The following is a 26,315-nucleotide window of genomic DNA, read 5'->3' on the forward strand; positions in this document are numbered from 1 at the left end:
CCGGAAGACCACTGGGAGCCAGTGCAGCTCGCGCAGGAGGGGTGTCACATGGGCACAATGGGTTGTGCCCATAACCACCCGCGTGGCCGCATTCTGGACCAGTTGGAGCCTCCGAGTGCTCTTCAAGGGGAGCCCCATGTAGAGAGCATTACAATTGTCCAACCAGGAAATAACAAGGGCATGAGTGACCGTGCACAGGGCGTCCCGATCCAGAAAGGGCTGCAACTGGCGAATCAGGCGAACCTGATAAAAGCCCCCCCTGGCCACGGCCGTCATATGCTCTTCTAAAGACAGCCGCGCGTCCAGGAGGACGCCCAGATTGCGAGCTCTCTCCGTGGGGGGCAAAGATTCATCCCCAATAGTCAGCGATGGCACCTGCTGACTATATCGGGGCGCCGGAAGCCACAGCCACTCGGTCTTGGAGGGGTTGAGTCTGAGCCTGTTCCTCCCCATCCAGACCCGCACGGCCTCCAGGCAGCGAGACATCACATCAAGGGCATCGTTGGGGTGGTCTGGGGTGGAGATGTACAGCTGAGTATCATCAGCGTACAGATGGCACTTCATCCCAAAACCACGGATGATCTCACCCAGCGGCTTCACATAAATGTTGAACAGGAGGGGCGAGAGGACCGACCCTTGCGGCACTCCCCATGCGAGATGCCTCGAGGTCGACCTCTGTGCCCTTGCCAACACGAACTGCGAGTGGTCGGAGAGGAAGGAGGAGAACCACCGCAAAACGGTGCCCCCTATTCCTAACCCCCTCAATCATTGCAGCATGATACCATGGTCGATGGTATCAAAAGCCGCTGAGAGATCTAATAGGACTAGGACAGAGGAGCAACCCCTGTCCCGAGCCCTCCAGAGATCATCCACCAACGCGACCAATGCCGTTTCTGTGCTGTACCCATGCCTGAAGCCCGACTGGTACAGGTCTAGATATCATCCAGGTGCCGGGGAAGTTGTCGTGCCACCACGCTCTCAACAACCTTCACCACAAAACGAAGGTTGGAGACTGGACGATAGTTGGCTAATTCAGCCAGGTCCAGGGAAGGCTTCTTGAGGAGGGGCCTCCTACTGCCTCTTTCAAGGCGGCAGGAAAGGCACCCTCACTCAGAGAAGCACCTATAATCCCCTGGAGCCAGCCTCGTGTAACCTCCCAGGAGGCCAGTACCAACCAGGAGGGACACGGGTCCAATAAACACATGGCAGCACTAATCTTACCCAGAACCCTGTCCACATCCTCGGGAGTCACAGGATCAAACTCCTCCCAGATAACATTCTCAAGACCTGCCCTGGTCTCCTCCCATGGACTCATCCAATCGGAGTCCAAGCCATCCCAAATCTGAGCGACTTTATCGTGCAGGAATTGCACAAAATCCTCAGCACGACCCTGCAAGGGATCTTCCTGCACTCCCCCCTGAAGAAGGGAGTGGGTCACCCTAAACAGGGCAGCTGGGCGGTTCTCTGCAGATGCGATAAGAGCGGAAAAATGGTTAGATTTTGCCGCATTTATCGCCACTAGGTAGGTCTTGATATAAGACCTCACCTGTGTCCGGTCGGAATCGGATTGACTAGTCCTCCAAATACTCTCTAGGCGTATTTTCCGACGCTTCATCTCTCTCAGCTCCTCAGAGAACCAAGGAGCTAATTGAGATCGGCATCGGGTCAGAGGCCGCAAAGGCACGACGTGGTCCAAAGCTCCAGCGGCCGCCCTCTCCCAGGCGGCCACCAGCTCTTCAGTCGAGTCATGTGTTAGAGTCTCAGGAAACGGCCCAAGCTCCTGATGGAACCTTTCGGGATCCATCAGCGCCTGGGACGGAACCATCTGGTTGGTTCCGTCTCCCTGCGGTGGGGGCAGGTGGTAGGAAAGTCTAGTTGAAGGAGTGAATGATCTGTCCATGACAAGGGTTTAATATCTAGGTCCCCTCTACCAAGATCATTCAACCACTGACCAGAGATAAAAAATCAAGTCCAGAGTGTGTCCTCCTATGTGAGTGGGACCTTGAACTAACTGGGTCAGGTCCAAGGCCATCATGGAAGCCATGAACTCCCGAGCCACCTCTGACGCCTCACCCGCGGATGGGAGGTTGAAATCCCTCATGACAATAAGTCTGGGGGTATCGACCACCACCCCGGCAATGACGTCGAGTAGCTCGGGCAGGGTCACTGCCACGTGGCAGGGAGCCAGGTACGTAGTCAGCAAACCCATCTGCACCTCACGGCCCCACTTCACACAAAGGGACTCACATCCGGCTATCTGAGGAACAGTGGTCTCCCTCGGACAGAGACTCTCCCTAATGATCACCGCCACTCCCCCACCCCTCCCCTGGGCCCTTGGCTGATGAAATGCACGGAAACCTGGCGGGCACATCTTGACGAGGGGGACCTCCCCCTCTTGGCCCAACCAGGTCTCCGTAATACCTGCCAGGTCCGCACCCCCCTCCAAAATAAGATCACAGATAAGGGGGGCTTTATTAACCACCGACCTGGCATTACATAACATCAGCCGCGGACCCTGGGCCTGAGGCTCTACACAGCCCAGGACACGAGTCACGCATTGGGGGCCGGAATGCGCAATCGCTCGGAGACAGCGCGTGCGTACCCCCGACACTTGATATGACCCCTGCGCCCGTCATACCTACCCCTCCCACTCATTATTTCAATTACACAGCCCTTTCTATCGTCCCCCTGCCCCCCGGTTAAATTTCCTTTCGCGACCCCTCCGCTGCAGCTAATCAACCCATCATCCTGCGCAGTCGCTATCTGGACCCCCCCAGGTCCACTTTTACAACCCGCACCCGCCCTCCCGGGTCCCCTTGAAATTTTCCTTTAAAATTTAGCTAAAAAACCCCTCAACCCCCTCTTTGCTGCATGCCATCTCTCAGGGTCCCAAAGCCCGTCATCAAGATAGGCCCTCGATAATGTGGAGGGCCAGGCCTGCGAGAGGGGGGAGTCTCACAGCGCAAGAAGGTCGGTTTTTTGGAGCATCAACAGAACCAAAGATGGGAAAAGAAAGGCCAGTCCAGAAATCTATCATAGTCCAAGGGATAACTGAGCATAAAAGGTCACAAAATATCCATTTATAGGGCTGGACTCCACTGTCCTCTCACGACAAGGAGAGGGTCCAATGTTCTTTTTCTCCAACCGAGGCTAATGGCCAACTATCCTCTCACGACGGCCAGTCCCGTTATGAAGTTAACGGGAGCAATGTTCTATCCTCTCCGTTGGGATGTGGAAAATCCCTCAGCTCTCTCAAATGGTGCTCAGTCTCTCCTACCAGCGAGGGCGTGCTGCCTGGCCACTTCTCTGGCCGGCCGGTCCATGTCAGCCATTGCCTCCACCGCCGCCGCCGCCGTTGTCGCCAGCCTGCAACCAGGCACCCCAAGCTCCCAAGGCATACCGGAGCCCCCGAAAACGCCAGAAAAGAGCGTCCCAGGGGTCCAGAGGGCTGTAGGGAGCAGGGGGTGGGGCATTTCCAAACCGCCGCCGCACAAACGCCGCCGGACGCCTCAGCCTCCACTTCCTTCCGACGCCGGAAACAGCTGCCGCAGCCAGGCCCATCGCCCCATCTCCCGCGGTGCAGTCCAGCCCTGTCCTGGCATTCCGGAGGGCGAAAAAGCCCTCAACAGGCAGGGCGGATGCTCCCCTCACTGGGACTGGAGCCGGAGATGGACAAGGCGGCTCCTGAAAACCCTGACGACCAGCAACTCTCCCATCCCCGAAACGGAGCTCATTTGGTCACCGCCATCTTGAAGCATGCACAGTAAATCATCCAGTCTTCTTTGTCTTTAATGTTAACCTATCCATTTCCACACAATCTAATATTTTTAAAAATATATTTCCCATATTAGAGTATTCCTTACATAATGTCTTTGAAAGTATCTATGTATTTTGTTTTTTTTAATACCACAAAAAGGCATGCCATCCCAATTGAAAATCATGTCCCTCCAACAATAGCAATCTTCTATTTCTGAGAATTATCCATTCTTTCACCCAAATTAGTGCTGAGGCCTGGTAATAAAGCTCCCAATCCAGCAACCCAAATCCCCCATTGTTTTTAGACTCTTGCAACATTTTAGTCTTATTCTCACTCTTTTTCCTTGCCAAACATATTTCAAAATTATTGCATTTAGTTCATCAAAGTATTTTTTTTCTCTAGTTTTATAGGAATTGTTTGAAACAAAAACAATAGCTTTGGCAGGACATTCATTTTTATAGTTGCTATTCTTCCTACCATTGACAGCTGCAGGTTTTTCCAGTTCTCCAAGTCCAATTTTATTTGTTGTATTAACCTTGTATAGTTGTCTTCTTTGATTGTTGCACATCTAGCAGTTAAGTAAATTCCCAAGTATTTTACTTTCTTAACTACCTGAAGGTCTATTTTCTTTGTCAATTCATTTTTCAGTTTATCTGTAAGATTTTTAGCTAGTATTTGGAAGGCAACTATGTTGTCACTGCTAATATTTCCCTTCATTAGATTAGATGTGCCTAGTCCCCTTAACAATTAATCAAACAGTTCAGACCCCTTTTCATCTTTGTTGCTCTTCTCTGGACTCAAAGAGTCTCAACAAATTTTTGTATTGGGATAACCAAAACTGGACTCGCTATTCCAAATGTGGTCTTACCAGTGCAGTATAAAGTGGTACTAACACTTCTTGTGATCTTGATTCTATCCCTCTGTTGATGCAGCCTAGGATTGCATTGGCATTTTAAGAAGCTGCAGCACACTGCTGGCTTATACTTAAGTGCCTGTCCACCAGGATTCTTAGTTCCCTCTTCCAGTTACTGCTGTTAACCCAGGTACCACTTATTCTATGTCTGCGTATTTAGTTTTTCTTACCTAAGTGTAAAATCTTTTCCTGCCACTGAATTATATTTGTTGGATAGGGCCCAGTGTTCAAGTCTGTCAAGATCTTTCTAGATATCAAGCCTATCTTCTAAAGTGTTGGCTATTCCCCTCAGTTTGGTTCCATCTGCATATCTGATGAATTCCCCTTCTTTCCTCTCACTTAAATCATGCATGAATCATTTTATTTTATCATTTTATGTTATTTTATGTTATTTTATTTTATTTATTTCCGTAACGAATCACTATTCCTTTGAGCCATTGATGTGGTACACAGATGATCAGTAAAACAATTTGCACAAAATAATCTGCAATAAAATTAAGTAATAAAAATTGCAAATATAGATTAGAAAAATTTAAAGCAAAAGTTATTAACCAGTGTATTTGAAGGCAATTTGGAGACACTGTGCAAATTACACAGGAAATAACCTTTTTAAGCAATTATCTGAAGCTAGATAGTACAGGAACAAATCATACTTTCCCCAGGAATGTTTTTCATTATATAATCAGAATATATATAATTAGAAAGCTTTCTGTCCTCAACTAGCAGTATGTGCCTGCATTTATTTATCTTGAATAAGAAAATTTAAAGCAATTAATTTCTATTTATTTACATTATAACAAATGTTGCTACCCCACCTTTAATTTTTGTTACCAAATAATTTTCCCATTTATTGTCTGTTTACCTCCATGCATATAACTCGCTGATTAAAATTCAGAAACTGATTTTTCTTCAGCAAGTGACAGGAAACATGGAGCAAGGAGATAGTTGCTATTCCTGCTGACAGGACATGACATTTTCCAAATACTTGATACCCCTCATTTCCAAGCAGAAGTGGAAAGCAGAAAAAAATGCTAGGAAATAATATAGCAGTAAAAACAAGGAACATGAAGAACTGCACATTGGGGTAGTAGTATAATGTTTCGGTGCAAATACTGTCCAAAGATAGTAGAAAATGCACCTCAGAGTTTTGATCAGAATCATCCTTGAAATTAACCTTGAAATGAACTCATCATAGATAAATTAATGAGTAACAATGGAATATTCAGCTGGATCTTTAAAAAGAAACAATTATAAACCAGATTTATATTTCCTATATGCATGTTTGTATACTGTACTGTCTTTCTAGTTTGAAGTCTTTATATCACAGAAATCCCATATAGCCGCTGACCTTTATTCATCTGAGAGATGGTTTTAATTATGTGTGGGTTGTGTTTCTTTTTCTGTCTCTTGACGTGCGTGGGATTTTAATAACATTTCTGTCATCTAGTATATGAATATAAGAAGACTCTGTTTAAGTTTAATGTGAAAGAGATGTTAAACCTGATTAAAATACATTACATAATGGAGCCTCCAGAGTCAGACCTCAGCGAGGCAGAGGAACAGGGGGAGCCTGTTCCCAGTGCGCGCATGTGCAGAGCTGCCAGAAGGCAAGAACCGTTAAAACAAAAGGGATGACTTGGGAGTAGGGCTTGGAGATGATTGGCCCCTCCCATCAGACTTAAAAGAGGAGCAAAGGCACCTCTTTGCAGAAAGCAACGCTGTTAATTCTGTGCAGTTTATAATCTGAAGCTCTGTTTGATTCTGGACTCCATGTGACTTTGTTAATTAGGTCTTTGGCAGTGTATCAAGGGAGATAAAGGTGGGTAATTATCAGCCTTATCCCGAAGGACTCTTTACAACTATTTGGGACTCATCTGTGAATGAACAGAATTCACAGCTGTTAAAATAAAACAGGTTTTTGGGACTACTCATGTGTTTTACTGACTCAGGAAGCCTAGGTCAGAACACATCCTTGCTGTTGGGCTAATTTTCTTCTGCAGTGTTTCAGGACTTTCCAGGGACTTTCCAGGACTTTGCCCCAAACTTCAGAGATCCAGGACGCCTTGTCCCATAATTGATGTTTCACAGAGTTGTTTATCTCTTGTGGTGATTGTAGACTCCATTATTTTTTTACTGCCCTAAAAGTCTGCCCTAACTAGCATTCCCTTATAATCTTAAGGCATTGCATTCTTACTAAGGTCCTCACATTCAATAGTGTTGTTTCATATGATTACTGCATTTATGTGAATAGTGTTTCATCACATAAGCCCTATTCTTCTTGATATTTCTGTTTCTTATTGACAAATCTTTAGAAATGTAGATACTATCCGGCATTTCTTGGCTGTTAGATATATGCCACATATCTCTCTGTGATATGACTGGTGACATATAGATAATTCTTATCTGTATATTAAGAGTATATTGAACAATTAGCTACCATTCATACCAGTGGTGGGTTGCTACCGGTTCGCCCCGGTTTGGGCGAACCTGTAGCGGCAGAGGTGGGAGGCTCTGCCCATCCGCCCAGACTCTTCAGTGCATGCGTAGAAGTATCATGCGTGAGCGTGCCCACAAGCAAACCAGTAGCAATGGGTTTTGAAACCTGCCTCTGATTCATACTTTCTAAAACCTTAAGTAAGAATCATTGACTCCTTCAAATATACATGATCACAAACAGTTCCGGAGGCAGCACATACCTCCCAGATGGCCCTTTTGCTGCCTCCGACGCAGAGCCCTTGTCCGAGCCTTCCCCAGACTCCAGGACTGGCCCATGTTCCTCCCCAGCCTCCTCAATGTCCGACTCTGCTGCCAGCTCCGCAGGCTGCTGGCGGACCACAACAGGTTGTCTGTATATAGGCTTTATTTAGTTTATAGCAAAAGGGAGCATCAAATAGTACAATAGCATCACACAACCTAATTCTAGTATATGTTATTATGTAAGATTGTGTACCCAATTTTTATCATGTTGAATTAATAAACTTTTTTTTTTTTTTTTGGAGAACAACAAAGTGCTTGTCTTCTGTACATATTTACTTTTAGACCTTGGTTAAAGTAAAAATATTACACTGTTCATTCACTTACCAAATATGAATCACTGCATTGATCAACTCATCAATATATACAGTAGTGGCAAAAATTGTGGAAAACCTTTGGGTAAAGTATATTTTTGAAGTTTGATAGCTAATAATACCACCTTTTTTCTTTTTCTTTTTCTTTTTTTTTTCTTTTTCTTTTTTTTTTTTTTGAGTTTCAAGATAATCATATTCCACTGCTGGAAGGGCCTGGGAATAGCCCAGACCTTAACCCAATTGAAAATCTATGGAGCTGACTTAAGAAATTTGTTAGTCAGAAGCGACCCAGCAATAAAACTTAGTTAATAGAAGCAAGCAAGCAATCAATCTTGGTTTCACATTATAATAGCTACAGAACTAAAAGACTTGGTTCACTCCATGGGAAGACATTGTAAAGCCATAATTCATGCTAAAGGTTACCCAATTAAGTACTGACGTGATTTTTGTATATCTCATTTTTTCTATGGTAATAATTTTTGTATATCTTGTTTTTTCTACGTTTCACTTTTCTTCTTTATACTGTAACTGCTATTCTAATAGCAAATCCTTCATAAAAGTTACTGCATTACATTCTTGATTAAATTATCTTTCCATTGATATATAATTTTATGATACTACTCCAAAAAAAAGTGGTGTTGTTAGCTAGTTTTAGAAAATACACTTTTACCAAAAGGTTTCCACAATTTTGGACACTACTCTCTTTTACCCTAGAAAAAGCTTAGTTATAACAATAATGCATCCCTGCTTCCTCATCGCATATCACATGCATTAAAAATGCAACATTATACTTTGCAACCTGCATTTATTTTATTTGCTTGTGTTTTTTTTTTTTTAATTGTGCAGTATATAGCACTTGTCAACCACAGTCCCAGGGCTGCATACGCAAAATTTATAAAAGAACTAGCATGCTTTATACTTATAATTTGAAATAAATCCAAAAAAAATTGATTCAGTAATTGCTGGAAGAGTATTCAAAACTGAATTCCTTTCTTTATTGGGTCCAAGACATTTCTTCAGTCTTTATGCATCCCTCTTGTGATTATCATCTGATTCTACTCTTTCCTATTTCTTTTTAGGGTCTTCATTGGATTGGAGTCTCAGGCTTTTTAAAGGAAAATCTGGAGAAATATCTGTCAGCAGATATAAAGGGTCATTTCCAAATGATTATGGATGAATTGTTGTTTCTTTTTTGTCACAGGATGAATATAAACCTGATAAAGATCTTTCTGAAGTAGATCTAAAGAATGCTATTCGCATTCATCATGCCTTAGCCACAAAAGCCTCGGATTATAGCAAAAAATCCAATGTGCTGAAACTGAAGACAGCAGACTGGAGAGTGTTTCTCTTCCAAGCTCCGTAAGTACCACAGGAAAGATTAGGCAGGATTATTAGAACTTGGGGTGACTTATTTGAGATGTTGTTTTTACACCTTCCAAAGGCTCTGGGGATCTGATGACATTGCCAGAGAAACTGGGGAACTAAAAGGAAAAATAGGGCATATTCAGCCCGGCAGAAGCTTAACTCATCTGTTTCAGTTCTTAGGTTAATGAAAAACTGAACAACCATGACAACCATTAATTTGTTTGTAAATTTGAGTGACATGATCTTGGAGGCATCTGGGACCTCAAAAATGGGGACTGAGATCCATGGACTGTGTCTCCTCGGCTATAAGCTCTCTTTTAATATAGCAGTCTCACGATCACATTAAGGTTCTTATTACAATTGGCATTATCATCAGTTCTTACTGTTCAAGAAATGAAAAATATCATATTACTATCAAGCTCTGGGGAAATCAGGAGATTCAGGCAGTTCAATGAGTATAAAGAAATATTGCAAGCTTAAACTCTCTGCAAGAATCTGACCAACTAGCAGTCAAGGGAAATGAGCGGGAGATAAGAAAGACATTCAAGGTGGATTGGATTTAGATCTCTTGTGGCGTGCCGGGACTCATGACATATGACACGTTTGACCTCTCCCTTGGGCTCAGCCAAGTCGTCTCCTACAATTACTATGTAATTAGCATTAGAAGCCATTATCTGAAGACAAGGACAGTTCTATAGTACCATAGAAGCAATTCAGGACTACTCTATAAATACTGTATAAAATAAAAATGTTTATATATAGACAAAGACTAATTGTTACATATAATGAAGAGGCAGATCTAATTTATAAATTTCCTGGATTGTAAACATTGGGAATCCAGTGTAAAATAATCTGTGTAAAATAAAAAAAGAATATAAATCTCAATGTAATTGTCAGGTTCCATAAATTGTCTAGACAAATATATTTATAATTATATCTATAAAGCACAAAGCAAGTATAGCTTTCCCCTTCCATGTAATGAAGAAGTGGAACTAATCTAGGTCAGTGGTTTTCAACCTTTTCTTCATCACGGACCCCCTTTTGTGGCCACGGACCTCCAACTCAAGATTTAAATCATAACATTTCTTCAAGCCTTCGCAGACCCCCTGTGATGACATCGTGACCCTGCCCCCCACAGGTTGAGAACCACTGACATAGGTAATATTTTTTTCTGCAAGTCTAAGCCTGTGGCTGAAATACTAAACACTGTTGTTTGCCTCCAGAAAATAATGAGCTCTCGCTTGATATGTTTATATCTGTTTGCTTATTCTGATTCCATTAAAATCATTTTTTCTTATTGTTTCAGTGCCATCCTCTGTAATCTACCCTACCCAGGTCCCCACTTATATCTGAGTCCTTTGTTGTTCCTTTCCTGTATTTCCTTGCATTGCAATTGTTGATTTGTGTTGATGTTATTCTGTGTGGGGAATCATCTAAGAGGTTAACTTTAATGAAGCCTCATCAAACGGAGCTAACATTTTCAACATGGCAAAAATTGGTTCCCATACATATCAGGAAGAAAAACCTGAAGTGGCACAAAAAGGAGCATGGCATATGACCGTTTGTATAATCTGTAACAAGAGACAGCAGCAGATGCCAGCAGATGGTCAACCTTGTCAAGATCTGGGAACTTCATTAGGAGGCCATCAAAGTAGACCAGGGTTGTAATCTTGATAAGCAAATTGGAAAACAACATTGCAGAAGGTGGCCATGGCACTCCATTACTGCTCCATTGCCAAGAAACCTGCATATAGTCAGCCTTTAGAGCTCAATTTGAGGGAGCCTCTATCTTTTAAGAAGAATGCAAAATAGAAGGATTAATTAGTGATGTGAAAGAAAAAGGCATTCCACCTGATATAATAGGTCAGTTCAGTACCAATCATCAGTTCTCCTTTTCATACTAGTGGCACAGTAAATGTCTTTCTCCCTGGGTGTCTATGTTTCTGACCATTTGACTTTCAATGTTGCCTGCTTTCCATAGAAGTAAAGGAGAAATGCTGTCATGGATCCTGAGAATAAACTTGGTAGCTGCCATTTTTTCTGCCCCTGCATTTCCAGCTGCTATTTGCTCCATGAAGAAGTTCTGCCGGCCTCTTTTGCCATCTTCATCAACTAAACTCTGTCAGGTAAAACTGAAATGTGTGTACATAGGGTGGCCTGGAATTCAGGCAAGCACTGAATGAAACATGCATTTCTTTGCAAGAGCAGGATTTGCATCACAAATCATAGACCACCCGGACCACCCCAATGATGCCCTTGACGTGATGTCCCGGTGCCTGGAGGCTGTGCAGATCTGGATGGGGAGGAACAGGCTTAGACTCAACCCTTCCAAGACCGAGTGGCTGTGGTTCCCGGCGTCCCGGTATAGTCAGCTGGTTTCATTGTTGACTATTGGGGGCGAGATCTTGGCCCTCTCAGAGAGGGCTCGCAACTTGGGTGTTCTCCTGGATGCACAGCTGTCTTTCGAAGATCATATGATGGCCATGGCCAGGGGAGCTTTTTATCAGGTTTGCATGATACGCCAGTTGCGTCCCTTTCTGGACCGGGATGCCCTGCGCACGGTCACTCATGCCCTCGTCACGTTCCGTCTGGACTACTGTAATGCTCTCTACATGGGGCTCCCCTTGAAGAGCGCTCGGAGGCTCCAACTGGTCCAGAATGCGGCCGCGCGGGTGATTATGGGAGCGACTTGGCGCACCCACGTAACACCTCTCCTGTGAGAGCTGTACTGGCTCCAGGTGGTCTTCCAGGTGCGATTCAAGGTGTTGGTCACCACCTTTAAAGCGCTCCATGGCTTAGGACTGGGGTATATAGGAGACTGCCTTCTGCCACCGACAGCCTCCCACCAGCCAATACGCTCCCACAGAGAGGGGCTCCTCAGGATGCCGTCGGCTGAACAATGCCGACTGGTGACACCCAGGGAGAGAGCCTTCTCTGTGGGGGCACCAGCACTCTGGAATGAGCTGCCCCTAGAGGTTCGTATGATCCCCAACCTGCGTACCTTTCACCGCGCCCTGAAGACCCATTTGTTCCAACAAGCTGGGCTGGCCTAATATGAATTTTATAATGGGTGTATGTTAGTTTTTATTCTGTGGGCCAAATTTTATATATTTGATTTTACATTGTTTTTAAATGTTGTAAATCTATATGTGTTTTAATATGGCTGTACACTGCCCTGAGTCCTTCGGGAGAAGGGCGGTATAGAAGTCCAAATAAAATAAAAATAAAAAAATAAAAAATAGAAGGCCCCAAACTCAGATTAAAGAAGGCTTCTGCTCCCTCTTCACCCACCTTGGCCGGTCTGTTTTGTGATGAAGGCAGGAGGCAGGTAGCTGAAATACTGCCTAAGAGTAGTTCCTTTCCATATCTATGCTATGCATGTTATATAATTTGAAAGCAGCAAGAAGAAGAATACATTTTGCAATATCATTTTTGAAATCAATCAGGCACACACATTTGTTAAAATAAAATAGTTTTGATGATATGGTATTTGTTATAGAAGACCCATTGGAATCTGGACCAATACTACTGCAAGAAATAGAGAAATATGGGGTGGGGGGTCACAGGCCTTAAAATTAACAAAGAAAAAACTAAAATGTTAGTTAAGAATTTAACGGAAAAACAAAAAGAAGAACTCGAGGAAAGAATGGGACTTCAAACCGTTAAAAATGTGAAATATTTAGGTATTTGGTTAAGAGCAAGATGTTCAGCATTAAAAAAGGACAATTATACAAAATTAATACAACAAGAAAAGACTTAGAAAGATGGGGAAAATTACAGTTGTCACTATTAGGGAAAATCGCAACAATTAAGATGAATATTTTGCCAAAACTACTCTATTTATTCCAAACGATTCCGATAAAATTAGATAAGAATTTCTTTAAAGAGTTAAACAAAACGATTATGAAGTTCATAAGGGCAGGAAAAAAGGCGAGGATAAAATTAATCACACTTCAAGATAGAAGAAGCAGAGGTGGCTTTGGACTCCCTGCATGGGAAACTTATTACAAAGCAGCAAGTTTGGTTTGGGTTAGGGAATGGATTAATTTAAAGAAAAGGAGAATTTTAACACTGGAAGGGCATGATCTCCAGATGGGGTGGCATGCCTTCATATGGAACACCAGAAATAAGAAACATTCCCATTTGTACTTCTATAGACATACACTTCGAGATTCACTGATACAGACTTGGGAGGGAATTAGGAAGAAACATTATCTCAAAACCAGGCTGGTTATCCACTATGGAGGCAATGATCTACTCCAACACATTAGATATTGCTAAAATGGTAAAATACAATGAAATTTTGGACAATGGAGGAAGATTAAAATCTAACCAAGAATTAAAGGAACAAGGAATAATCATAGATTGCTGGCTGTATCTTCAATTGCAATCTAGATACAGAAAAGATTTAGAGGAATTTGGATTTGAACTGAAATTTACACAATTAGATAAATTATTAACAGGCCCGGAAGAGAAATTATTATCTAAAATATATAATTATTTATTAAATTTTGACTTAGAAGAAGAAATTGTAAAGGGATTAATGATAGTATGGGCAAAGAATTTGGGCACAACATTGAGTTAGAAGAGTGGGGAAAAAACTATACATTAACAAAATCTGCTGCTTATAAAGAGAACCAGTATAAAATGTTCTATAGGTGGCATTTAGCCCCAACAAGACTCGCAAAAATGTACCCCAACCTAAAACCTAATTGCTGGAAATGCAACTACAAGGTACCTACTTCCATGTATGGAGGCTTTGTCCAGAAGTTAAAAAATTCTGGATTAAAATACAAAAATGGCTAAAAGAAATTACACACTGTGCTAAGTATTGAATGACAATTCAAACGGACCAATTAGAAGCGAGCTAATAGAGCGGGAGATTTAGAAGCATGTCAGTGGCTGAAGCTGCGGACAGCTCCCTTTAAAAGAAGCTGCCACAGCTAGGCAACCGATTGCTGTACTGGAGCTGAATAAACTCATGTAACTGGTGTGTGTGTCCTGTGTCCTTGCTGCGCCCACTATTCAACACTGGCGACCAAGGTGGGATCTCAGAAGGACAACTGGACACCAGGTTACTGAACCTCCACATGGCAATCAGCGGCCATTGAAATCAACGGCCAAGCAAGATGTCTTCGATCATTCCACCCGCACCATTCAACCCAGCTGGAAAAGACTGGGAATTGTATATAGAAAGATTCCACATGTTTCTGGAAGCAAACAATTTGCTAAGCCTATCGGAACAAAGAAAGAGGGCACTCTTCCTCACATACTGCGGAGCCACCGTTTTCAAAATGGCAAAAGCTTTCGCCTCACCGGCAGAATTGACAACAATTACCTGGGCAACACTACAAGGCATCCTGAAAGCACACTACACACCCCAAGCCTCATCCCTGGTAAGATGGCACGAGTTCTACCGGAGGGACAAGAGGGAAGGAGAATTGATAAGCGAATTTGTAGCAACACGGCGCGAAATAACCACCACTTGCGAGTTCTCAAATCTGGACGAGGCCATGAGGGATCATTTGGTGTTGGGGCTGAGGGACCTCACTTTACAAAGCCGATTACTTGCAAGGCCCAGAATAACGTTTCAAGAGGCTATGGAAGAGGCAACGGCGACTGAGACATCCCAGAAATCTGCAGCCGCAATGAAGAAAATGAATAAGGGGCCACAAGGAAAGAAAGAATCTTCAATCCACTACAAGGATGTGGAAACCAAATCAGAAGAAGAAGAGGGGGACGAAGTACATCACCTCTGTTTGGAACAGAAGGGGAGACCCCAGGACAAAGGAAAGAAAGAATTCTGGTGTGCAGGATGCGAAGGAAACCACCAAAGGATGGAGTGCAGGCTTCGAGATGCGATCTGTCAGCGGTGCGACCGGAAGGGACACATCGCAAGAGTCTGCAGGGCATCCCAACCAGTGTTCCGCAGAAACAGACAAATGAGCCCACCACCACCACCTAGAACCAGACAATTCCAAACGAACAAGAAACAACAGTTTGGAAGAAGCTGTAGAAACAAGGACCATGGGTCGGAAAGGGGTGAAACCCATCAAACAATAATCGTGGGCCATGCGAGCGCGGGAAGAGCAAAGAAGATGGCGGCAACCATGTACATCGAGGGGAGACCGTGCAAAATGGAGGTCGACTCAGGGTCATGCCTGTCCATGGTTTCCTAGATGACCATCAAGCAGATAATCCCCAGCCTCACAACCAGTGCACTCAAGCAGCAAAGACTCACCCTGAAAGACTATCAGGGGAACCGGATCCCGGTGTTAGGCATCGGAAAGTTCAATGTAAAGTTCAAGGAGTTCCAGGGGAAACTGCCCCTCACCATAGTGGACCAGGACAGACCTAGCCTATTGGGTCTGGAGTGGTTTGAATCTTTGGGACTGGCAGTGACTGGAATCAATCAAGTCAAAGATGACGGCTGGGAAGAGGAACTGATGAGAGACTTCGCAGACGTTTTCGACGGCAAATTGGGCAAGTACACGGGGTCCCCAATATCATTTAACCTAGATCCCCAAGTTGCCCCTGTCAGAATTAAACCTAGGAGGGTTCCTTTTTTTTTTTTTTTAATTTGATTTATATGCCGCCCTTCTCCGGAGACTCAGGGCGGCTTACAATGCGTTAAGCAATAGCCTTCATTCTTTTGTATATTTTATACAAAGTCAGCTTATTGCCCCCACAAACTGGGTCCTCATTTCACCTACCTTAGAAAGGATGGAAGGCTGAGTCAACCTTGAGCCTTGGAGAGATTCGAACCAGCAGAAATTGCAGGCAGCTGTGTTAATAACAGGGTGCACTAAACCCCTGTACTATTAAGGCTCTACGGCCCAAAATAGATGAGTAATTGGATAAACTCGTTGCCCAAGGGGTATTGGAGCCAACGGACCATGCTAACTGGGAGACACCGATAGTAACCCCCACGAAGCCAGATGGGTCAGTGTGCCTGTGTGGGGACTACAAAAGTACCCTGAACAAAGCATTAAACAGAGCGCGTACCCAGTACCCATCATACAACACCTATTACATTCATTGGGTCAAGGGAGGACCTGCCAAGGGAACACATTTCTAATTATCATAGATGCCTATTCTAAATGGTTAGAGGTGAATGTAATGCCATCTACAACAACAGAAGCAGTCATCCGGGTCTTCCATAGATTGTTGGCAACACATGGGTTGCCTGATTTGGTAGTGTCAGATAACGGGCCCCAGTTCACAGCTAACTAATTCGAAATGTTCTTAGCCAGTCAAGGGATCCGACATGCACTATCCGCGCCGGGAAAACTGTCCACTAATGGATTGGCGGAAAGGATGGTGAGAACGACAAAGGAGACCTTAATACGGCTGGGGCCAGGGGATATACAGGCAAAAATAGATAAACTGCTAAGTATACAGCACATAACACCAAGCACCATCACACACAGAAGTCCCGTGGAACTATTAATGGGAAGGAAACTAAGGCCTAGTCTAGACAGACTACACCCCCATTACAGCGCAGAGAAGCCAGTAGATTCCACCAGCAAGATTAGACAATTCCAAGTAGGAGATAAAGTGTATGCAAAAAATTTTAGCGGAAACCTCTTATGGGTCCCAGCAGAAATAACTCAAGTCACAGGCCCTCTATCCTACAGGATAGAAACGGAGGACATCTGGAACTGGAAAAGACACATAGATCAGCTCAGAGACCGATTAGTAAGAAGAGAACACGAATCACAAGAGGAAAACCAGGGGCGAGAAAAGAAACTTCACATAGGAACCACAGAAACAGACCAGGCCCTACATAAAACATCACCAAATGAACAACAGGGACAACGCTTAAACCCGACTAGAGACAGCGGACACTTATCTGGAGTCCAGGAGAGAGTTCTCGATAGCAGCGACAGTCCACTGTTCCAGCTGGGGGAGGAAGAAATAAACATCCAACAAAATAGGCCCATGCCATCGGCGGAGGTTGAGAGAGTTCCGGAGGCGCCTCCAGGAGAGACACAGAACTCAACCTCTCGCTCCAAGATTGCTGGAACAACTGAACTGCGCAGGTCAAGTCGCGCCCCGAAAAGACCCGCCTAGTTGCGCGACTACGTGGCTTGAGAGACTCCAGGATTGATCAATGCTGATCTAGAGGGCAGGGGTGTTAAGTATTGAATGACAATTCAAACGGAGCAATTAGAAGCGAGCTAATAGAGTGGGAGATTTAGAAGCACGTCAGTGGCTGAAGCCGCGGACAGCTCCCTTTAAAAGAGGCTGCTGTGGCTAGGCAACCAATTGCTGTACCGGAGCTGAATAAACTCATGTAACTGGTGTGTGTGTCCTGTGTCCTTGCTGCGCCCACTATTCAACAAACTGTAAGATACAATTTAAACCTGAACTGTTTCTTCTGGGAATTATTAAAGGAAATTACCCTAAAAGGATAAAATATTTAATCATTCATATAACTACAGCAGCTAGAATTGTACTTGCGCAAGCCTGGAAAATGTCCGCTATACCAACAGACTGTGCAATAATCCAAAAAAATTTCAAATGTGCAGAAATGGACAAACTTACTTTACAATTAAATAATAAGGAAGACTCGTAATACTACTTAACTTGGGAAAATTGGTATCAATGGATAGAAATTAAAAATAAGGAATGTATAGAATAAAATAAGATATAAAATGTGTTTAAATGTGTTGATTAAGTAGGAATATGTGGGAAAGTTGAGAATTACGTACTGTCAGAAAGACTTTGAATTGTATAATTATTACGGATGTATTTTTGTTATAGATGTATTTTAACTTGTATTTTTGGATTTTAAATGTTAATAAAGGTTTAAAAAAAATAGTTTTATTCTATAGAAGGGATGAGTTAACATTTTCTTCTCTATCAGGAAAAACAGCTACTGTCCCATGAGAATAAAATGAGGCAAATTACAGATGAATTAACTGAACATAAATTGCATCCTGTAGTGAAATGCCTGAAGTCAAAAGAGGCTGAAGAATATCGTCTGAAGGAACATTACTTAATATTTGAGGTGAGTCTTCTATCTTCTACCATCAAATGATAGCTGTCAGTAGAAGAACTAATTAACGATGAATTTTTGAACATGCACAAAAGCATCTGACAACTGGGCATCATAATCTACTTCTATCCTATGATTAAGCAAAAGGTGTTTTCTAATTGAGAAAGGAAGTTATGTCCTTTCAGGATTCACTATATTTTCTCTAGAGGAATCAGGAATAATTCTCAATTGTAAAAGACATAAATATACCAGTGATTTGAATGATCCATGCCACCTTATTGTTTTTTATTGCACATCTCCTAAATAATTTTGGCCCAGATAAATATGTTTCATTTTATTTTACTATTGTCCACAGAAAAACCGATATGAGACATATATCAACCTCTTATGTGCAAAGATAAAGGCTGGGACAGATGACCTGGAAAGAATTGAAGCCAACCTCTTCACAATGGAGACCCAGGATATTTCTTTGAGGAAGACTTGTTCCAGTCCTTCTATAACCCAAGGGCAGTTGTCTGTTGAAAGCAGTAAGGCAGAAAAAGACACTCTAGAGCCAAATACTTCACACACAGGGAGTCAATAAGAGAGAGCTGGTTCTCCTTATCTGCAATCCATGAGCACAATAATTTCTCAGATATAGAGTTACGTCAATAGAAAGAATTCGAAGGTGTTTTAGTTTACACTGATTCTATTCTGGTGCTTTTGTTTTTGGAATTAGGCCGCCCATGTTGGTTTTCCTGAATGAATATGCAATAAAAGGACAAATTTCCCATAAAAGGGCTGCATAGGTCTTTGACCCACTGCTTGTCTTTGTGAGTACTTGCATTTTCCAATGAACAACATGTGTGAAACTATGATAACATGAGAACCCAACTGAATTATTTCTTTGTTTAAAAAAAAATTACAAGTGAAATGGTGGTTCCACAGCCCTTGCAATAGATTTACAAAGAAAATATTGAAACAGTGGGAAGATTTTTATTCATTGCTGATAAGAGGTTCTGGACTGGACAGGGTATCTGTTGAATCACATTTCCACATGAATTGTAAAAACTATAGTACTATACCTTCCTACTGCCAAACACAGTTGTAGTTGGTTTCAGATATATAAACTTGCAATCTAACATAGGCCAAAACAATAGCAGGAATAAAATTCCTTTAATATACAGGGAACTCTTAGCAAGACTAAGTAATGTTTTGAAAAGGTAATAGTTTTTTTCCCTTTCTATTTCTAACAAAATTCCATTTGACTTTGCTGCAGTAAAAGCTGCTGTAGCTATGCTCTCAGCCTCTGTAAATAGCCAATTCAAAGCTCTTGTTCCTGTTCCTTCTGCTTCTTCTTCCTGGCCATCCGAGCATCTGCAAGATAACCTATGTGTGTGATGACCATAGAAAACTGAGTTGCAGTCACAGATAGTTGTACATATTCCATTTTGCTGTAAGCATAAATATACTTGCATAATGGGATGTTGTGCTTCTGTTCCTTTCTTGCTGTGATAAAAGTGGTTTTAAGACCTCCAGCACTTTATTTATGGATTAATTCATCATCTTTTTTTCTATACATTTTTCACAGTCAATCAAGTTCCAGTTTTAAAGGATCTTGTAGCTGCTAATTACAGTAATTTACAGTTTATATTTTTGCAGCTTTTTAAAATAAAGATAATAAAGAAATTTCTTTGGATTCTCACAGCTTTGGAGAATTTATAAATGATTGAGTTTCCATATTTCTTACCATCGAGGGATACACCCTCTTTGTCACCAAATTTTTAACCATAATTTTTGTATAGTTTGATAATTTTATTTGAAAGAATGCACTAAGAATTATGTACAAATAAATACTAAAACTGTTAATAAAGAAAATTCATTTAAAGCTCCATTTGGTGTTTTGATGATTTTTAACTATTCAGTAGAATATTTATCCTTATTTAATGATCCTTTGGGGAGATTTACTGAAACAGGGAGTGGTAATATTCACCCAATTATAGATGTAGTAAGCACGAATAGAGGCAGGCTGACAATAAAGGAGTGATGACTTCTGTTGATGATTACTGCTGATACAGAATACAATGTCATTTCTCTTTTTGGCCCCAGGTGACTGAGATTCCCATTTGTAATTAAATTATTCCATTTTGTGCAATTTGCAGAACTGATAAGTATTCCACTTGTTCATCAAAATCATTAGCAAAATGTTGATAAGTACTGGAACTAAGACTGTAGCATCCCACTTTATACCTTATTTCAATTTCGTAAGAAATGATTGATGAATGAATGTTTGGGTTTGATTTTTAGACAGCTATATATTTACTTGTCATGCCATTCAAATAGATTTAATTAGCTCCAAATTTAGAATGTCAAAATTATTTCATCAATTTTTTTTGTCTTTTAATGACCCCGTAATCCCTTGCATTGGGGTGGAGTCAGGGCAATTGAATGTAAACACTGAGTGTTTACTGGCTGGATGCCCTTCCTGTTGCTAATGCAGAATTCACAGCAGATAATTTCACATTGTGCCCAGAGAAATATCTGCCGCTATCTAGGATTGAACTCACAGCCTCCTTATCGTGAGGCAAGAACTTCACCTCTAGGCCACTGCACCACCCATGGATTTTGTTGCCGGCCCCTCCAGCAGCCAAATCAGATGAGGCAGTGTGGGAGTCGAGGCCAGCATCAAGGCAATCTGAGAGCTCCAAGGGGGAAGAGGGAATGGAGCTGTCAAAAATGGAGCCTGGGCCATCCATCAGCCCTCACTTAGAGACTTTGTTAGCCTGCTGTGAGAGAGGGAGAGACTTTGCCGGGTCTGCTGGTGCTCCTAATAAAGGGAACATTTAGTTAAATACAGAGAGCTTGTCATGTTTGGGAGACGGGTCAGAACAGGTTACTTAGTCAAATGCTTTACTCAAATTAACAATTACATTTCCATAGTAAGTTAGCCAATCGAATATGAAATAATGTTATTCTCCATGATTTGTTCTTGAGAAGAATTTATTTCTGATAAATTACCATAGAGTTTTCATGGAATATAAAGTTCACTCTCCATATATTCTGGTATAGAATCTTTGCAGGTATCAATGTCATATTAAGTGGACTACAAATCCTCCCTTGTTTCTTTCTGAGACACGATAATTTCTTTCCTCCAATTTCCTAGTGCCATACAATCTCTTTCTCTCAAATAAAAAAAAAAATCTTTCAGCCATTGATTTATTAATGGGTCATTCCAGTAATATTCTTTATTTTTAAAAGGGGGAATTGAAATATAGTAAACTTAGAAACATACCAAACATATTCTAATACTGGCAATTTTAAATTCAAGACATTGCTATCTGCACCAAATTCTGAAATCAAGAAATGCTTTAATTTAATGAATTGCTAATTCACAATTTTAGGCAAACTATTGTTGACGGTTCAAGCTCTTGACTGGCAACAAGCTAACCTAAAATTATATCACAAATTACTTGCCCATAAATGTATCAACTGCTGAGTAAAGGCAGCAATACTAAGAGGCAATCAAAATTACTTATTTGGTTTAAACATATCTGATAAATGTTTATCAAATAATTATGAACAGCACTATGAAGAGCAGAACTGAAACCATCTCCTGGACCAAGTAATTTTTTTCCTAGGAACTTTCAGCCTGAAACCAAATACAGTAGTCCTTGAGTTATGAATGTAATGGACCCTACCCATTATGGTTATAAAGTTAATTTAATCACTTTAAATGCATGAACCCCATCCCTCCACTCCCCAATGAATTCGTTAATCGAATGCATGGGTTGTTAAGTGCACATAAGGTACCTCAAGGGTGGAGAAGTCTATCAGAGGCCTAGTACAGGGAAAGACCAACAACTTCTGGCCACCCAAGGCCTTCCTGCACCCACTGAGATATACCTTCCCAATCTTAGGATCCCCATAGTTGTTTCGGCCTTCGGCCCCATAGTTGTTTCAGCCTTCTTCTTCTTTCAAAGATTGGCAGAGATCAGAGCTATGTGGCAGAAAAGCAGCTGTCTTCTCAGATAAAGGTGAAGCTATTTTCTTTAAATTTTGTGTTCTTCTGTCCCCTTTGCAAAAAGCTTTTGGCACAGAGAACAGAGGCCTGCAGGGCCAAAAGATCGCTTCCCTGAAGGTTTTTGTTCTCTTCACCAAAACTTGCAAAGGGAACAGAAGCCTTCGGGGGCGTGATCTCACACTCCTGCAGGCCTCCTTCACCTGTGCAAAAAGCCTTTTGTAAAGGGGCAGAAGGGGGTGTAAGAACTAACAAAAACAGCTTCACCAGCATCTGAGAAGACAGCTGCTTTTTTGCCACATGGCCCTGACTCTGCAGAACTTCGAAAGGTAAATGAGTGATCAATGACAGGATGGGAAGGAGCTGGTGGGCTAGCATAGTGCCTGTTAGGCCCCGGGGAGTGGGGGATAGGTAGTGGGAGTGTTGCAACATCTCTATGGTCAGTTGTAAGGGTGAACGACTGCCGTGGTACTGCAACATTCATAACTACAGTGCTATGTCATAAGTACTTTGGGGGGGGGGGAGTTCGTAACTTTGAACTGTTGTTAAGTGAACTATCATAACTCAAGGACTACCTGTAAATTGTATCCTAGGAACATTCAGCCTAGCTCAAATTTTTGTCTTGTCTTTGAGAAATCCTGGGAAGAGATGAAATATGGTACAGCTGAAGGTCCTCTGTCTCTTGCTTCAAAAACATGGGAAAGAAAACTCAGCCTAGTCCATCGTACAGCAATATTTGGAAAACTATAAGCACATAATACATGATCTATAGGAATTTTAAAAATGAGACAGTAATTTTGGGAAGTCAGAATGGACTTTTTAAGAGGAACAGACTAATCTACAGACTTCTTTGCTCTATCATTTAATGCAATCTCTCTCACACACAGAGAGAGAGAGAAGAGGGAGTGAGGAAAGGAAGGAGCGGGAAATTTTCATTAGACTGTTGGCAAGTGCCTTTAGTAGCCTAGGATACAATTAATTTGATCCTGGAAATTTAAACTCATTAAAAATTTGGTATTCCAAAATCATGTTCCTATTAAATTCAATCTTCAATTCTGCTCATTCATCCTGTTTTTTTAGAATTACCTTATCCAAAAAGAATTCTCCTTTCCTTTTGGAGAAGTCTGAACTAAAATAGTCAAACAGTTATATCAAGTTACATTTTGCTCTCTTCAGTGAGCATGTGGTATACAACTCCTCTCAGAGAACCCTACTTTTCTTTGTTCTGAGTTTATTAAAATCCCCTTTTAAAGTCCAATAGACTTATGGTGCATTCACAAAGTATTCAGACTCCCTTCACTTTTGTCAATTTTGTTACACTGCAGCCTGATTTTACAGTTGTTGAAATTCATTTTTTTCTCATTAATCTACATTTAATACCCCATAATGACAAAGTGAAATAGAATTTTAGAAATGTCTGTAAATTTATTAAAAAGAAAAAAAATGAAATATCACATTGGCATAAGTATTTGGACCTTTCATTCAGTACTTAGTTGAAATACCTTTGGCAGCAATTACAGCTTTGAGTCTTTTTGGGTATGACGCAACAAGCTTTGGACAACTGGATTGGGGGATTTTCTGCCATTCTTCCTTGCAAATCCTCTCAACCTCAGTCAGGTTGGATGGCAACCATCAGTGGACAGCCATTTTCAGGTCCCTCCAGAAATGTTCAATAGGGTTGAGGTCTGGGCTCTGGCTGGGCCACTGTAGGGCATTCACAGAGTTGGAAAGTGAAACTTTGGCCCAAACTGAGGTCCTGAGCATTGTGAAACAGGTTTTCACTGAGCATATCCCTATACTCCATTCAGCTTTCCCTCAATCCTGACCAGTCTCCTAGTCCCTGCTGTTGAAAAATACCCCTACAGCATGATGCTGCCACTACCATACTTCATTGTTAAGATGGTATTGGGCAGGTGATGAGTGGTCCCTGGTTTCCTCCAGACATTGCATTTAGAATTGAGGCCAAACAATTCAATCTTGGTTTCCTCAGATCAGAGGACCAGTTGGCATCGCAGCGGGATGGCTATGGGATAGCAGAGCTCCATGGAGCTCTGCGAAAGCCAGCCGATACTTGCTTGCCAGGAGACCCTATGGAGTCAAAGCCACCCTGGAGGGGTGGTGAAGAAAGGAGGGACACTTTGTAGATTGCGAGGAAACAGCAATTTCCTCACTTGATCCAAAGAAACCCTCATGATTGGCAGCAGAGATGATGGCCATTTTGGCAAGACCTAATCTGTGACAACCACGACAATAAGATTCATGAGCTGGAGTGGTTTTTGGACAGAGGATTGAAACTGGGTGAGACAACTTTCAACTTCTATATTAGAAAATTCTTTTTTTAAAAAAGACTCTCCAAAATGCTAAGAAAGTGGCAATTTAATACACGGAGTAAGATTATAGATAATGGAAGACTATGAAGCTTTAAAATATAGAAAGCCCGGACTGGAACTTGTAGTAGTGTGAAAACTGTCTGAATTTGCATATAACACTGTCTGATTACTGGAAGAAATTGTATAAGGAAAAGAGAGTTTTTTTCCTCTCTTTGATTTTTTTGACAATCAGCTATTCTATCTTTGCTTTGTAATGCTGAAACTTAGAGTGAGGGTGCCACCTACTGGTGAAAGAAGATATTATACTAGTACACAGTGGGAAAAGACCTTGACAAGTGAGGATTGATTGATAACAGAAGAAAAACAAGGAGGAGAAGACAGGAAATAGTGAAAGGCAAACAACATGTGGAAGGCTCTTTACTTTGGTTCCATATCTACTGGTGTTTTGGCTGCTTGGCAGTATTTAGTAAGCCTTTTGAACATTTTGAAGGCAAGATGGACTATAATTAACAAGAAACATCTTTGAAACTGAACTCTTGATTCTGTGGATTAAAGAGATTTGGGGAAATCTGGTGAGCCAATCTGGATTATTAATACTATTTGATAGAACACTCTACGAGGCGAAAGAAGAAAGAAGAAAAATTAAACAAGACTTTAAAAATTGGATAATTTTGAGGGTGCAAATTGGAGAATTTTAAGGACTATAAATTTTGGGGATTTTGAGGAACAGTCTCAGGACTGAGTAAACTTTACTAATACTGGCATTTTTGGTGTTTCTGGGCAATTGGGATATTGGAATCTTGGTGAAATATTGAGTAACTTTCAGCCTATTAAATTATTACAAAATGTTTCAACAGGGGAAAACAAATACAGTTCATAAAGAAATATTATTGATGTTTCAATGTATACAGGAAGATATGGCAAGGAGTCATAGGGAGATGATGGAACTGATGCAGGATACAGAGACTAGAAAACCCCCAGCAAATGACAATAAAAGATGAACAAAAAACTCAGAAAATAGAGGAGAAATCAGAAGGAGCTGAGGATAGAATAGAGGAGATAAATAAAAAAATGATAAAAGATAAAGATATGGAAGAGATAGTAATAATTCTTAAAATGGAACAAATAGATTACTCTTTAAGAGCTCAAAATATAGAAGAGAATAAAGAGAAACTCTCCCAAAAGTGATGAAAGAATTATGGATGGGTACTCTAGAGATCCAACAGCAAGAGATTGGTGTTGAGGCAGATGAAATACTTAAGATTATATAAGTGTGATGTAAGGAGATACTAGATCCCAAGGGAGAAATATGAAAGATTTACCAATAAGTCAATAAGAGTTGAAATTTTAAAAAGGGCAAGAGATGATGGATAGATATAGAATACTTCTTAATATGGTGGCTATTTTATTAAGAGTTAGAAAAAAGAGGTAGAAAGTAGAAATTGGGAAAATAGTATTATGTATACTGATATATAATAGAATATATTATAACCACAATGTATACACAAATGTTAGAAGTTGAAAGATTATGATTATGTATATTTAAATAGTATTATTATTAGTAGTAGTATTGTGTATAAAGTACTGTATATCGACCCAAACACTGTTCACTAAGCACTTATGGATGTTAAAGAAAAAAACTATAAATAAAATTATATATATATATATAAATATTGGTTTCCTCAGACCAGAGAATCTTGTTCCCCACAGACTGTGAGGTCCTTCAGGTGCTTTTTTGCAAACTCCAAGTGGGCTTTCATGTGTTTTGCGCTGAGGAGAGGCTTCCATCTAGCCACTCTGCCATTAAGCCCAGATCGGTGGAGGGCTGCAGTGATTGCTGTCCTTCTGGAACGCTGACCATCTCCACACAGGATCTCTAGAGCT

At 41.5% G+C, this 26,315-nt stretch overlaps 1 protein-coding gene across 1 annotated transcript in view; it reads left to right on the forward strand.

The window, feature by feature from the left end:
* The window catches only part of PSD2 (pleckstrin and Sec7 domain containing 2), a 152,965-nt gene extending 134,278 nt beyond the window's left edge, over positions 1–18,687 (forward strand). The window contains exons 11-14 of the mRNA XM_070939150.1: positions 8,940–9,097; positions 11,085–11,229; positions 17,973–18,116; positions 18,460–18,687. Coding sequence (XP_070795251.1) covers positions 8,940–9,097; positions 11,085–11,229; positions 17,973–18,116; positions 18,460–18,687 — 675 coding nt within the window. The remainder of the gene's footprint in view (positions 1–8,939; positions 9,098–11,084; positions 11,230–17,972; positions 18,117–18,459) is intronic.
* Positions 18,688–26,315: the final 7,628 nt, after the last annotated feature.

Source organism: Pituophis catenifer, unplaced genomic scaffold, assembly GCF_029215685.1.
Source record: "Pituophis catenifer annectens isolate HBS135680 unplaced genomic scaffold, rPitCat1.0.hap2 SCAF_3, whole genome shotgun sequence".
Taxonomy (NCBI): Eukaryota; Metazoa; Chordata; class Lepidosauria; order Squamata; family Colubridae; genus Pituophis; species Pituophis catenifer.